Source organism: Sparus aurata, chromosome 15 (genome assembly GCF_900880675.1).
Source record: "Sparus aurata chromosome 15, fSpaAur1.1, whole genome shotgun sequence".
Lineage (NCBI taxonomy): Eukaryota > Metazoa > Chordata > Actinopteri > Spariformes > Sparidae > Sparus > Sparus aurata.
The window spans coordinates 22,832,191-22,845,198 of record NC_044201.1 but is presented as its reverse complement, the minus strand read 5'-3'; the positions used below and the strand labels follow the sequence as shown (position 1 = coordinate 22,845,198).

Genomic DNA, 13,008 nt, shown 5'->3' with positions numbered 1-13,008 from the left:
TCATTTGTTTTTCTACCATTTTGCAGTGTTCCCTCTTGCTGCTGAAGCCAGCAACCTGAACTAATCCAAGCAGGAATCTGGACTGGAGGCTCAGGGTGGGCACACTGGGTGCTAAAGTGGCCTTTCACCTCTGCAGCTTTATGGATCTGAAAGGCTGAACCAAGAGACATTTATCCAGACTGCAGGGTGGCTCTGTGTGTTTACACCTGCCAAGAGTCTTACGGAAAAGAACAGCATGTTACTGGTTCTCAGGTGTCACAGAAGTGAAAAACGAAAAGAAAAGAAACTCAAAAACGTCAGAATATCAGGTCAGCTGACGTAAAACTGCTGGGAAAAGTAGCCAGGGCAGAAGCAAGCAATTGTCCTAAATATGTTTTGATGGTACTGTGTTCATAGTGAGATTATTTTCTTCTTGTTGAATTCTCATTCACCATTAGTTTGTAACACATAAATAAAATACCAAAACCTTAACAATTTGATGTTGCAACATCACCAACTGAAAAAAGCTGACAGCTGCAACAAATCATTGTCCTGACCTTAGCAAAAAGGCTAATAATTAAACGTCTGAACTGCTAACATGGCTCCATAAATATGTTACTCAATCCTGATATATTAGTAGAGTAAACATTAGGGTCCCGAAAATGGATCCTTGTGGGACACCATGACATGTCAGGGGCTTAATATCATAACATCCGAAAGAACAGTTCTGAGTTCTGCAACCTATCCAAAGTTGTTTTGATGGATTCACAAAGTTCAACACACTCACACACATTATTGGCCTGCAGGTAAATCCGGGACTTGGACAGCTTTGAGATAGGTCACTAATTATTCAGGTCAGCAGTGTGTCCACCTGGAACCACCTGATGTTGTAATATCAGGATTACTAAGACGAAGAGGGCACAGTTCAGCATTGTTTGTGTTTGCAGACTTCACACTTGCCCTCAGGTGCTCTGTGTCATCTCAGATGTGTTGAATTGTCAGCTTTGATATTGTCCATGGGTATGGTATCAAACAGATCGCAGATGTTGCTGTAAAAAGTTATGAGCACCACCGCCTCCTGTGATAAGGATCTTGATCTGGCCAACATGTGCATTTGTTTCGAAAAGCGAGTGAAAGAAAGATGCAACGTATTTCTAAAACTCTTTTGCTTTTTTAAAGGTGTAATATGTAAGAGCTGACCATTAATTGATTGCCATACCACCAGACTACAGAGCAGCCCCTAGACTGACTCTGCCATAAAAATGTGTTATAATTTTGTGACTTATTCGACCTGAATTAGTTGAAATCTTACCAAGTCACAGACATTAAAGCTGCTCTAAGTGATATAATTGTCTCAAGTGTTAAGTAGCTCAGTATTCCAACTGGAATCACTGTCAAATAGTGTTTGGTCAGTAACCCGTGTCTCACTTCCTCCTGCTCATGCAATAAACGAGAAAAGACTATGTCTGACTGACTGCAAAGCGGACAGGAAGTGAGTCAGCTCAAACTACGACAATGCTTACAACAGTTTTTGGATTAAAAATACAAATAGCCAATCATCTCTACGTATGGTCTAGTTTGATTATGTAGGGCATCAGCGTTACATTTAGACTAATTAAACACAAGTTAAAACCAGTCCTTGTAGTACATTTAATAATAGTGTGGAAGCAGGGTGGAGATTTGAGGAGATTCCAGACAGAATCCACTGCCACCAGGCTTTTCTATCTCTTCTTCGCAGCTGTCTGCCAGTATCTTAATAAAAGTGTCAAAGGTCACTTGGAGGGACAACAGGTAGGCTACCAAAACAAAGAAACCAGAAGATCGGTTTACGTTTGTGTGATCATCCTTCCCCCCACCGGGACATCATCACTCCACTATAAGTTTAAATAGCAAAAAGGTGTTTGTGTGATTGTATTGTTCCAAATTTCACATTCTGAACTTTTACGTTTTTTTTAAGGTTTTACTACTGTCTACCTGCTCTGCTACTAGAATTAGCAGCCCAAATGCTAAAACCAGACATGTGTCGATAAATGTATTGAATAACTTATGCAAGCAAGTGAAATTCAGCACCCCGATCAATTCAATGATCAGTAAATAGTTAGCTCTGTAAGCGGTGTATCATAGCCAGCTCTGTAATCGCTCCCCACCCTCCTTCAGATTCCTGCGAACTGTCCCCAACATGCACTAAATCTGGTCTGAACTGGTCTGGAGCAACATGTCACTGTAATGCCAGTGTAGAGTCGCCGACAATTAACTGTGCCTCCCTTGTTCTTTTCTTCACTTAATTTTTCCGGCAGAAAGGGGATTATTGAGACTAAATCTGTTCTGTAAGACCCTTCCTGGCAGCAGATCTCAGCTATGGGAAAAAAGTATAAAAGATCCTGAAGAATTTTGGGTGCATTCAGTGCGAAAACCAGTTTGACCTCTTGTCTGCACTCCCCTCCTCCGGGCCTTTCATCTTCCCCTCTTTCATGCCCACTTTTATTTGAGTTCTTCACACTCTCTCGTCTCATCGGCTGACTTTGTTCCGCAGTGCTGCTGACCCGAGGTTATGCGAATGGGTGCGATCACATGGCGACACAGTTTTATGATGCTGCTGCTGTGTGACTGAAAGAGCAACCCTTGTCTCTGTTCTCACATCACAGAGGTGGTTGTTCACTTCCTGTTCGATGCTGAGGTACTGAACCCCCTTGGTCCCCATTACAGGTTTGTGGCATACATGGAATACCTATCAGGATACAATAAGGGGAAAAAAAGGTCATTATATTCTGGTAAAGGTACAGAAAACAAATGGAGTTAAATTACAGGATTACTGGTGACAATTTCAAAATAAACAATTATAAATACTGGCCTGTAACAAACATACCTGCAGTGATGGAATGTAACTGAGTATAATTTACTCCAGTAATGTGCTGAAGTACAAATGTGAGGTAATTTTACGTGTACATTCCATTTTGGAGACAAATATCGTACTTTTTTATCCACCACCTCAATGACCTTCAAACAAGCCTCATGGTTTGTTCTTTAAACATCATTTTCTAGTGAGAGGAATGTCGTTTAAAAAGATTATCCAAGAGTGTGTGTGTGTGTGTGTGTGTGTGTGTGTATGTGTTGCTTTAATCAGTGCTCACCGGGGAGAGGACTCCAGGCAGTGCACCCTGCTGGTGCAGCGAGGACTTGTTATTGCCATCCATCAACCGGTTCAGACTGGACTGGTGGTAATATTCACATTGTTCCTGGGGAGAAGTAACCCATACACCCAGCACCCGCCGTGAGAGCACGACCCCCCAAACTTTAAGCCCGAGCGGACAGAAGTTTATTTTCAAAATGTGCGTCTTGTCTTATATTCTTTAAACTTTTTCAATTGAGCTTTTTTTTTTTTTTTTATTTGGGTTGCACATCCGGAAACCTCTCAGGTAAACACATTGGCATGTGTGCGCGTGTGTGTGAGTGGGTGTGCACGCCCCCCCCCCTCCAAAAAAACAAAACAAAAAAAACAATACACAACGTGGAGGCAACAGAAAGTCTGCAGTTTGACCCATAAATAACACCAAAGCCGCCACATCTCTGGGCGGAGAGACTGAGCTCCTCTCTGTGTGTTGTGCGCTCCAGGCGCGCGAGAGGAAGCCGCGCTCTTCCTCCAGTCGCTGCGCTCGAGCTGCTGCTGGACCAGCAAGAACAGCTTTGAACCGGTTTTTGTCGCCGGCTACAAAGCGGTACGAAACGGATGCTCAGTGCGCATTGTTGATGCAGGATGCTCTCCTAAACACAAGGACGCCTCCGGGTCGCAGCTCAACACAAGTCGAGGCGTTTTTTTTTAAACTTGTTTGTGTCGTTTAAGACGAGATTTTAACGGGGAAGCCATCCTACATGGGAAGTCCCCGCAGAACGCGCAGCTCTGCGGGTTCCTGCTGCTGTTTTTGTTGATGCTGAGGTGAGTGAGTGCCGCATCTCTCTCTTTTTTTTTTAAATGTTTTTTTTTCTTTTCAACAAAATAACAAGCGCTGTCTGCCTGCCCGCGTTTGCATGTGGCAACGACGTTTGAAGGGGAATTAAGATGACTGACGTTTGCGAATGGAGAGAGCAGAATGCGCGATTTAAATCAGCCACCAGCCCCATAACATTGATTTTCTTCAGGATGTTATTGTCTGAGATTTTAGTTGGGGGGGGGAAAAGTAACCTGTTTGCTCTCAACCTGATGTCATCTTGCTTCATAGGCAAGATGAGCTTGGCCACAACTTTCCCCCCTCAAAGAAATATGACTCAGTGATGTTTAAAGTTGCTCTGGCCTATAAATGATTAATAACAGGAGTCTGAAAAACTGAGGTCAGCGTCAGGATACAAGCCTCTCACAAATGTCTAATAAGGAGCTGAATCATGGAAGAGGCAGGTTAAAGGTGCAGGAGGAGGAGGAGGAGGAGGTGGAGGAGGAGGAGGAGGGGGGTGGATAAAGAAAACTGCCAAGTAGTGCAGTTTCCCCTCACTTTCTCCTCCTCCAAGGTGTGGTTCCAGAAACAAAAGGAGCTGTTGCCTTTGAGTAAGTTGCAGTCAGTCAGTGTTCAGGACCTCACACAGGTGACCTGCCTGTTTGCCAGGCTCAGCGCTGCAGCAGCCATCACTACATCAAGGGTTTTTTTTTTTTAAGTAAGTGTGTTTGAATGTGCTCCACTCACCCGCCTCATTAATTATTTTGCAGCCAAACCACAACTGTGATGTTTGTTGTTATGTCTTCCCCCAGGAGCCCTTCTTCTGTCAACGCTGTAGCAGAGCCCAGAGGGCAGCAGTAACTCCGGCACCATGGCTGAGTCTACTACTAAAGTGCTGGACGGAGGCTGGGGATGGGCGATCGTGGTGGCCTCCTTCATGGCCCAGCTCCTGGCCTACGGATCACCCCAGTCGGTGGGCGTCCTGTACCCTGAGTGGCTGCACGCCTTCCAGGAGGGCAAGGGCACGACAGCTTGGGTGGGCTCCCTTGTGGCTGGAGTGGGACTAATAGCCAGTGAGTAGCACACAATGTAAAAATGTTATAATCCTCCACATTAGTCCACATTGCGATTAAGCAGCCAATTTAAATGCCAGATGAATTAGATCAGTTAGATGGAACAGGGAGGGTCCTCTCATGTTAGAGTGACTTTTTCAGCATTCTCCCTCCAGATTACTGTTTCGTGCATCTGATAAGTATGTCCTGAGCGGAAAATTGATGTTTTGGCACCGCATGTAATTATGGCCAAGGTATCTGCTGATCTGTGCGATCGAGGGAGAGATAACTTATCAGCTTTGTGGCCAAAGTAGAGCAGTAGACACTCACCTTTACACCTATCTCCAGGCCATTTCCTTCTCAATTATCATGCCACATAATACCACTGATAACAGAAAGCAGGGACAATACATGTTCAAAGTCTGACCAATGGCTTCCATGTAAAGGGACGATATGAACTGACGCTGGGCAGTATGCCGATATTATATTGTTATCGTGATATGAGACTATTATCTAAGACACTGGACGTGATATGGTGTAACTGGGGTTTTAATGATGCAATTACAGTAAAGGGATGTGATTTTCTGAACTCATCAGACCGTTCTGCTGGTTCTAATGCTCACCTTCACCCCACTTTACCCACATATCTATGGAGGACTGACAGCGCCAAAATCAGGAATAAATAATTTGAATAAATACATTCATACAGTTAATTTTATATGACATACATTAAATTATCTGCTGTAATTTGTCTCTGTAGTTATTTACTTTCCACTTTATTTTTGTATGCATTCATTTTAAAATATATTTATGTATTTACATATTGATTTCTGTTCTTTCCCTTTGCATTTAACCCTTATTTATTTCCACACACTTGTTTACTTCTGCATTTTTCCTGTTTTGCTGTCAGTCAGATCAACTTTTCACCATTGGATGATCGACACCAGACTTCATAGATCGACTACACGCCTCATGAAATGTTATAATATTGATTAATAAGTGCCTACATTTATTTATTATTAATTGATATTTATTATTATTTTCGTTAATGGCATGTGATTTATTTATTTTTATTTATTCATGATTTGGGCAGTTTCATTCCTCCATATATACCCACATTATTAAATATCCATGTGTTTACATTTCGTGAAAACACCAGTAGTCATCTCTACAATATACAACATTCTAGCAATTACAATGTCGAGGTACTCAGTAAAATGATCCTGTTATCGGATGTTGTTGTCCAGTCCTTGCATTTATGCAGTGCTTTCGCAGAGAGTTTAAATTACTGAGATGTACATTGTGTATTCTGAGGCAGCCTAAAAATAGCACAATATTTTCACCACGGCACATGTTAACTATAGCCACAGGTGTTAATGGTTTCTCCTTACTGTAATGTTATACCAGGGCGGGGAGAAACAACAATGCTGTGACAAAGATGAGCACTTTGTCGCTCCCTGAGCACAGTCGCTCCCTGTGATAGAGAAAAGCATGAATAGTGCAAGATATCCATGCTATGAATGTAGGAGGATCGCTCAGCCTGTAATCTAACCACAGAGGGAGGAGAAGAAAGACAGATGGAGAGACAAACAGGGAGAGAAACACAGGGACTAAACAAATATTGCCTTCGTTGAGTTGCATAAACTTACTTGATCCCGAATAGAAACAATAATTAAAAAAGAGAAAAGTCTTTACACCGTGGTAAACAAAGAGGAGCTCACACACACAGAAAACATTCAGGCTCAGTAACCTCTCAATTATGAAGGTATGCTTCCAATGACTGTGTTGAGAAAACAGGATCAGTGACTGATAACGGTCTTGGTTGACATTTTCGTCAAAGGGAGACTCAGGCTCATCCCCCCAGTCTGGCTTCTTGTTGTCGTCTCTCTCAAAGGGGCGAGGTGAAAAATCATGACTGGACGGATCTTGCCTCGGGCCTGGCCAAGTCTTGGACACGTGTCCCAGCTGTCAGACAGCTGCAGCACTGCGGTTCCTGCTGCACAACAGCACAGTCTTCCCCCTGCTTAGAGGGCAAGGAAACAGTAAATGTCGCATGATGAATGAGTCGAGCTACCTCCGGTTATGAGAGTATTCAGCAAGCAGTGAAAGAAACACTCTTGGGCTTAAAAAGCTTGCAGTGTATTTAAAGTATGTAGCTCTGGTGAATAGGTGGAAAAAGCTGGTGAGTATATATGATACAGTCATACATTGTGGAATAAGATGATTTGTCCAAATGTAAAGCTTGTTAAAGTAGAAATTGGAGGATGTTGAGGAGTTAAAACCATCAACCTAATTGGTTTTGAGTAAAGAGAGAAAGTGGATCTCTAAAGATTTTCGCAAGTGATGTGACAACACCTCTGACAGGTTGCCAGTTTGAAGCTAACGTGATGTGGCGGTGATGTCGCCAGACACAGCAGCGCCTTGTGAGATAGGGTGTGACTTTCCCTGAAACTCTGTTTGTTGTCCAGAATACAACAAATGAAGAACCATAACATTATCTCTGTCCTTTGTTCCCTGAATATTGTTTTTTTCTCTGTGACTCATCTTTTCTCTCTCTCTCCCTTCTACCCTGTTTGTCTTTCTTGCCTCTTTCCCTGTAGGTCCTGTGTGCAGTGCCTGTGTGGACAACTTTGGGGCACGTCCCGTAACCATCTTCAGTGGCGTAATGGTGGCGGGTGGCCTGATGCTCAGTGCCTTCGCTCCAAATGTCCAGTTCCTCATCTTTTCCTACGGGATTGTGGTTGGTAAGTAAACTTGCTGATGACCTCGGGGGGTTCTATACAGTTGCAAAGGCAAAGATGATTTTTTTTTCTGTCCTCTTTGCCTTTATATAGTGCAGGGAACGTTGGTGATGATAAGGCCCCTATAAGTCTTTATAAGAAGTTTATTAACATTAATAAGAATATTTAAGTGGTAATAATGGCGTGAAACCACAAGTTATTGTAAGATTATAAGACATTTTTAAGCACTTTGGAAAGTGGCTGTGTGAAACTTCTCTGTCTTTAGTTTAACTGTTGCTACCCATATCTGCTGTCGGCTAGTTAGCCCAGTTAGCCATGCAGCTAGCGGTCCTGACTGGGAGTTCGGAGCACCAGGAAAGTGTTGAGGTTTATACTTCTGCACCCCGACAAGCCAGAGACTTAACTTGTTTGAGTGTTACACAGACAGTCATTTACAGTCTTTGGTCAGTGTCAGGTGAAAATATGTGTTTGATGTTACCGTGGTCATGTGAGTCAGCTAAGCTTCTTATCCGTCTAACAAGAGACTCTCGTAACATGCTGTACAATAATTTTGAAGAAGCAGGACCACATGTGAAGTCCTGATATTACGCAACGCCAGAGGATGACTATATCTTATATTGCCAGTTTATGAATACTATACCAAGACACTATATTAACCCTGCTGGAAAAAACAGGATAGACTAGCACCAAAATACAACATTTGCTGGTCTTGCTGGTGACCGGTTGGTGATGGTCTATGCTGGTTTTTCCAGCAGGGAAGTTTGAGCGGGACATTTCCGTTTGGATTTACTGGGGAAAAACAAGAGGCCATGTGTGTCTGCATGGGCCAAACACCACCTGTTATCACCCTCTAAGTGGCAGCCCCGTGGTGCTTTTTCCTGGTAAGCCCCTCACATTCGGCACTGCCCGCTCATGAGGCAGTGCTGACTAGTGGAACAGGGAGGCCATGCATATTTGAAGACAGTCATTTATTTTTAGAGATGCCCTAAGATGATGGCCGTTGCTGTCCACGCTTGTGCAGCTTGTTTACTCCTAATCATATGCTTCTCTTATGCTACTTGTATTACCCTCTGAACATTTGGATGTAAGCGCACTGTGAATACGTCTCTGTAATCGCAAGCCGGGTGCATCTACTGAAATAAGAGCACAATGTTGTTTTGTGGAATTGTATGACCAAGAAGAATATAAGCTCTACACACTATCATGACATGTTCTGTGAAACCTGTTTATTTTTAGAAGTGCAAAGCTTCTGCCCCTTCACCTGACTAATCCCTCATCCGATCGTCCTTGTCCTCTCTCCTCCTACAGGCCTGGGTTGTGGTCTGGTCTACGCAGCCACGCTGACAATCACCTGTCAATATTTTGACAAGAGACGCGGCCTTGCCCTCGGCCTTGTCACCACAGGTACTGCCGCCCACCCTCTGAGATAACTGCGATTCACACCAGTTCTCCATGCTCACTTCTTTCATGTATGAGCTGCTGGAAGCCTTGGGATGCTGAGGTAAACATCTGTAGTGTAGCAGAGGCAGAGTAGTCTAATGGGCAGGGACATGGGCTGGGACTAGATCAGGTTTGGATGAGAATCAAAACTTTGGTGCTACTGGTTTGAAGGGAGACAGAAGCGTCAGAAATTTATTTTTAAGGTCAAAGTCAGTCATCTGAATATAAAAAGAGTAATTTAAAATCCCCTGAAGGCATTCTGCTGACCTTCAATTGCTTAACTGGGCTGCACTGATATAGGGTTGCACTCCAGGGTGTATCAATATACTGTGACATCACATTGGGTGTGGTTACAGGTGCAACAGGTTTCCACTTCTGAGCAAACCTTGGGAGTTTGGTGAGACTAGGGGGTTTGGTCAGAAGTGGGCATTAGATAGAGGTGAAATAATATTTGCACTTTCAACTAGAACAGTCCGTAAAACGGTGATTTACATCCTTTTTTTAAACTACTCTCTACAAGTTATTTAAGCCAGTGTGCAGCATTAGTAAATTTCTTTGGTGCCCCCTAGTGGCAGTATCAAAAAGGACAACTACGACCTGGTAACACAACGATCAATGAGCAAATTGATCAAATAGATTGCACCATTTTTCATCAAGAATTTCTCATTTTCTATAAAAACACATACTCACATCCAATTCTACTTGATATCGATGAATCTGTCACTTTCACCCACAATCACTAAATTTCCGTCTTCCTCTGTTCACCCAGGCACAAGCGTTGGAGCCTTCATCTATGCCACCGCTCAGAACGAGCTGATCGTGCTGTACGGTCTGGATGGCTGCCTGCTAATCATCGGCGCTGTAGCACTAAACCTCATGGCCTGCGCCGGCTTCATGAGGCCCCTCAACATGCCAGGGTACTACCTCAAACAGAAACAAAAGGCCGCTCTCGAACGCAACACAGAGGAGCAGCTTTTTGAGAAGCCCCCATTGGAGGACCTGCAGATCACAGCAGGGTCCACTGCAACCACTCCTGAGAAAACACTGATGGTGAAGGAGCTGCTCATCACGATGGATGCCAAGGACTTGGCCATTCAGACGGAGAAGAAGAAAGGCAGCTTTCTGTCTGGGTTGGCCATCATGAAAGTCATCAAGAAGAAGCAGCAGGCGTACTCAAAGTATGTGAACTCCATGTATGAGATCCTGCAGGATCAAGCCATGGTGGCCTTCTGTATCGGTGTCTTCCTGTTCAGTCTGGGGGCATTCCCTCCTGTACTCCTTATAGAGGATGTGGCACAGACACAAGGACTCATTGAAGAAGTTAGTGTCATTCCTCTGGTATCAATAGGGGCCATCGCCACCTGTGTGGGTAAACTGGTGCTGGGTATGCTGGTGGACATCAGGTGGATCAATGGCATCTATCTGTACGCCTTCACCATGTTTGCAGGAGGTGTCTCACTGCTTCTTATCCCCGTCACTAAGACTTATTTGGGGCTGCAGATCCTGTCTGCCATCTTAGGTTTCTTCTCTGGAAACTGGTCTCTCACCTCCTACATTACCACTAAGATTGTTGGCTTGGACAGACTGACACAAGCCCACGGCATCCTCATGTTCTTCGGAGGACTTGGGATCATGCTTGGACCCCCTGTTGTAGGTAAGAGGGCTTTTCTTTATGACCGTTTGGAAGCAGCAGAGTGAGGCAAGGCGAGGGGCGTTTGGGCTCGAGTGAGGAGACAGCTTGTCATTATTTAGCTGACTGCTGTATCTGTCAGGATTCCCTGCTGACTCTGCTCACAATGTCTGTTTTTCTTATCACTTTCCAGGGTGGTTCTTCGACTGGACGCAGTCATATGACTTGGCGTTCTACTTGAGTGGGAGCTGCGTGGTGGTGGGATCACTGATCCTCTTCGTGCTCACCCTTCCCTGCTGGAACAGGAAGCGCTTGGAGAATGACAGACCAGACGTCCATTACACCAGCAACTGTGACAAAGTTGCCTCTGTAGCCTGAATATGAGCACCTTTCATAAGGACTCTAATCTCACCCCTACTGCCCAGCAACTGTCCGCTGACAAACTATACCTGAACCACCTCTAGGAGGGATTTTCTTTCTTTGACCTTACAGGGGTTTCCCCCCCTTTATTTCTGCTGCCAGGTTCTAATATACCAAAATACATGCCAGAGGTTTTGAAATACAGGCATTTCCTCTGTAACTCGCCTGCGTTCCTCAGGTTCAAACATACTACAGATCTTTTTAAAGGTTTGACTCCGACACCTGTGTTGATTTTTTTAAATTATTGCCTCATTATACGAGGTCAAGTGAACAATATGGTTTAGCTCCCCGATTCCATATTGTGTCTACGTTAACGCTGGTATTCACTTCACTGTAGCTCTGAAAGAAGACAAAGAAGACGTGGTGTAGATGTCTGTAAAATTCTTGGGTGTTAATTCAACACAATCACAACTTTTGAAACAAGTCTACAAATGCACAAAACAATCTCCCAAGAGTCTTACTAGAAGAGAGAATGCAGGGATTGAAATAGAGGAGGGAGACGCTTTTTGATAATCGTAATTTTGGCAACACATTTTTTTTTATTTTGTATTTACTTTTTGATATGTATCTTATTTACACCGCTATGTATCTTACCAAAGCATCAATGATAGACAATGCCTGTCAACACACAATGCCTGTTGGAACAATACAATCGCCTTGCTTTAATAGATAATGTTTGTTTTCAAGTGCATTGACTGAATTTATACTTTTTAAAAAATGGTTGAGTTTCACATACCTCCTGTTTCTTGATCACACAGAGACTTGAATAAATTATGCTGATTCAAAAACACGTAAAAAAAACAAACACTTAAGAGATCCTACTGTATTTCAACCCCTTGCAGCATGTTGATTCTCTTTGTGGCATGATTTTCATGATTTCTGATGGCATTCATTTTGACCAGGCTGGTCCTTTTCCATCATGTTATGTCTGTGTGTGTGTATTTGTTGTTGTTGTGTGAGTGTGTGTGTGTGTGTGTGTGTGTGTGTGTATGTGTGTGTGTGTACACGTGTGTGTACATGCCTGCACATGCATGTTTGCATACGTGCACAGGTTTGTGTATGTGCATTCATTGTTTGATAAACTTTTGTATTAGCACTAGTTTGTAAAGTCCTATGTGCTAGTGACTTTTATATGCACAAACTGGCCACAGAGCAGTAAAACATTTTTTTGTTTCAGTTTGAAGTTGATTATTGTGATCATAATTGTAACGAATTTATTGCAATAGGCTTTTAGAACCACTTGAATGTTGTTAAATATACCACTACAAATGTATTTTTTGATTGTTCCAGTTTTAGGGTAAAACTGAGACATTAGTGTTTGCGTTATGTGTTTGTAGAGGATATTTACAACTTGCAGATGAAGTACAATTTGTACTGACAGAGACAGTATGTTCGGCTGTCACCTTTTAGCCACTCTTTTTTTTTATGCCAGTATTATATTATTTGTCTATATTTCTGTTCTTTTGTTTTATTTAAGAAGTGCCAATAAAAGATATTGATATAAGTATTGTGAGTGTGTATTTATTATGGAGCATGAACAACAATTTGAATCTAAAGTTCAGGGTAAATATTTGACTTTTGATTAAATGACTATTATTATTACTCCCCTCAGGTAGGTGAGTCACAGTGTTCATCCAATTAGCGTTCTCTACGTCACGCCCCCCCCCCCCCCCCCCCCAAAAAAAAAAAAACAAACAAACAAAAACAACAAGAAAAACCCAAAACGTGTGATTGGTTGAACAACGGTTACCACTCATGAACTATTCATAACTACATTTCTCTTTCCTAGGAATACAAATTGCCAAAGCCTCTCGTAAAAA

The 13,008-nt window shown here is 43.0% G+C and overlaps 1 protein-coding gene across 2 annotated transcripts; it reads left to right on the top strand.

Moving 5' to 3' along the window:
• Window positions 1-3,577: 3,577 nt before the first annotated feature.
• slc16a9a (solute carrier family 16 member 9a) lies at window positions 3,578-12,692 on the top strand. 2 transcript variants are annotated; one of them, XM_030442580.1, is made up of 6 exons: window positions 3,578-3,913; window positions 4,718-4,978; window positions 7,558-7,701; window positions 9,007-9,102; window positions 9,908-10,792; window positions 10,962-12,692. In XM_030442580.1, the coding sequence occupies exons 2-6, from the start codon at window positions 4,777-4,779 to the stop codon at window positions 11,144-11,146; spliced, it is 1,512 nt and encodes a 503-aa protein (XP_030298440.1). In that variant the 5' UTR covers window positions 3,578-3,913; window positions 4,718-4,776; the 3' UTR covers window positions 11,147-12,692. The 2 variants fall into 2 exon arrangements, with proteins under 2 accessions (XP_030298440.1, XP_030298439.1); XM_030442579.1 differs by lacking the exon at window positions 3,578-3,913 and adding an exon at window positions 4,470-4,623.
• The last annotated feature ends 316 nt before the right edge of the window (window positions 12,693-13,008 follow it).

Excerpts from the sequence above, each read along its gene's own strand:
- slc16a9a (XM_030442580.1), top strand. The coding sequence starts at position 4,777 with ATGGCTGAGTCTACTACTAAAGTGCTGGACGGAGGCTGGGGATGGGCG. Across the intron at positions 4,979-7,557 it reads TGGAGTGGGACTAATAGCCA|GTCCTGTGTGCAGTGCCTGT; the intron begins GTGAGTAGCACA and ends CTTTCCCTGTAG. Across the intron at positions 7,702-9,006 it reads TTCCTACGGGATTGTGGTTG|GCCTGGGTTGTGGTCTGGTC; the intron begins GTAAGTAAACTT and ends CTCCTCCTACAG.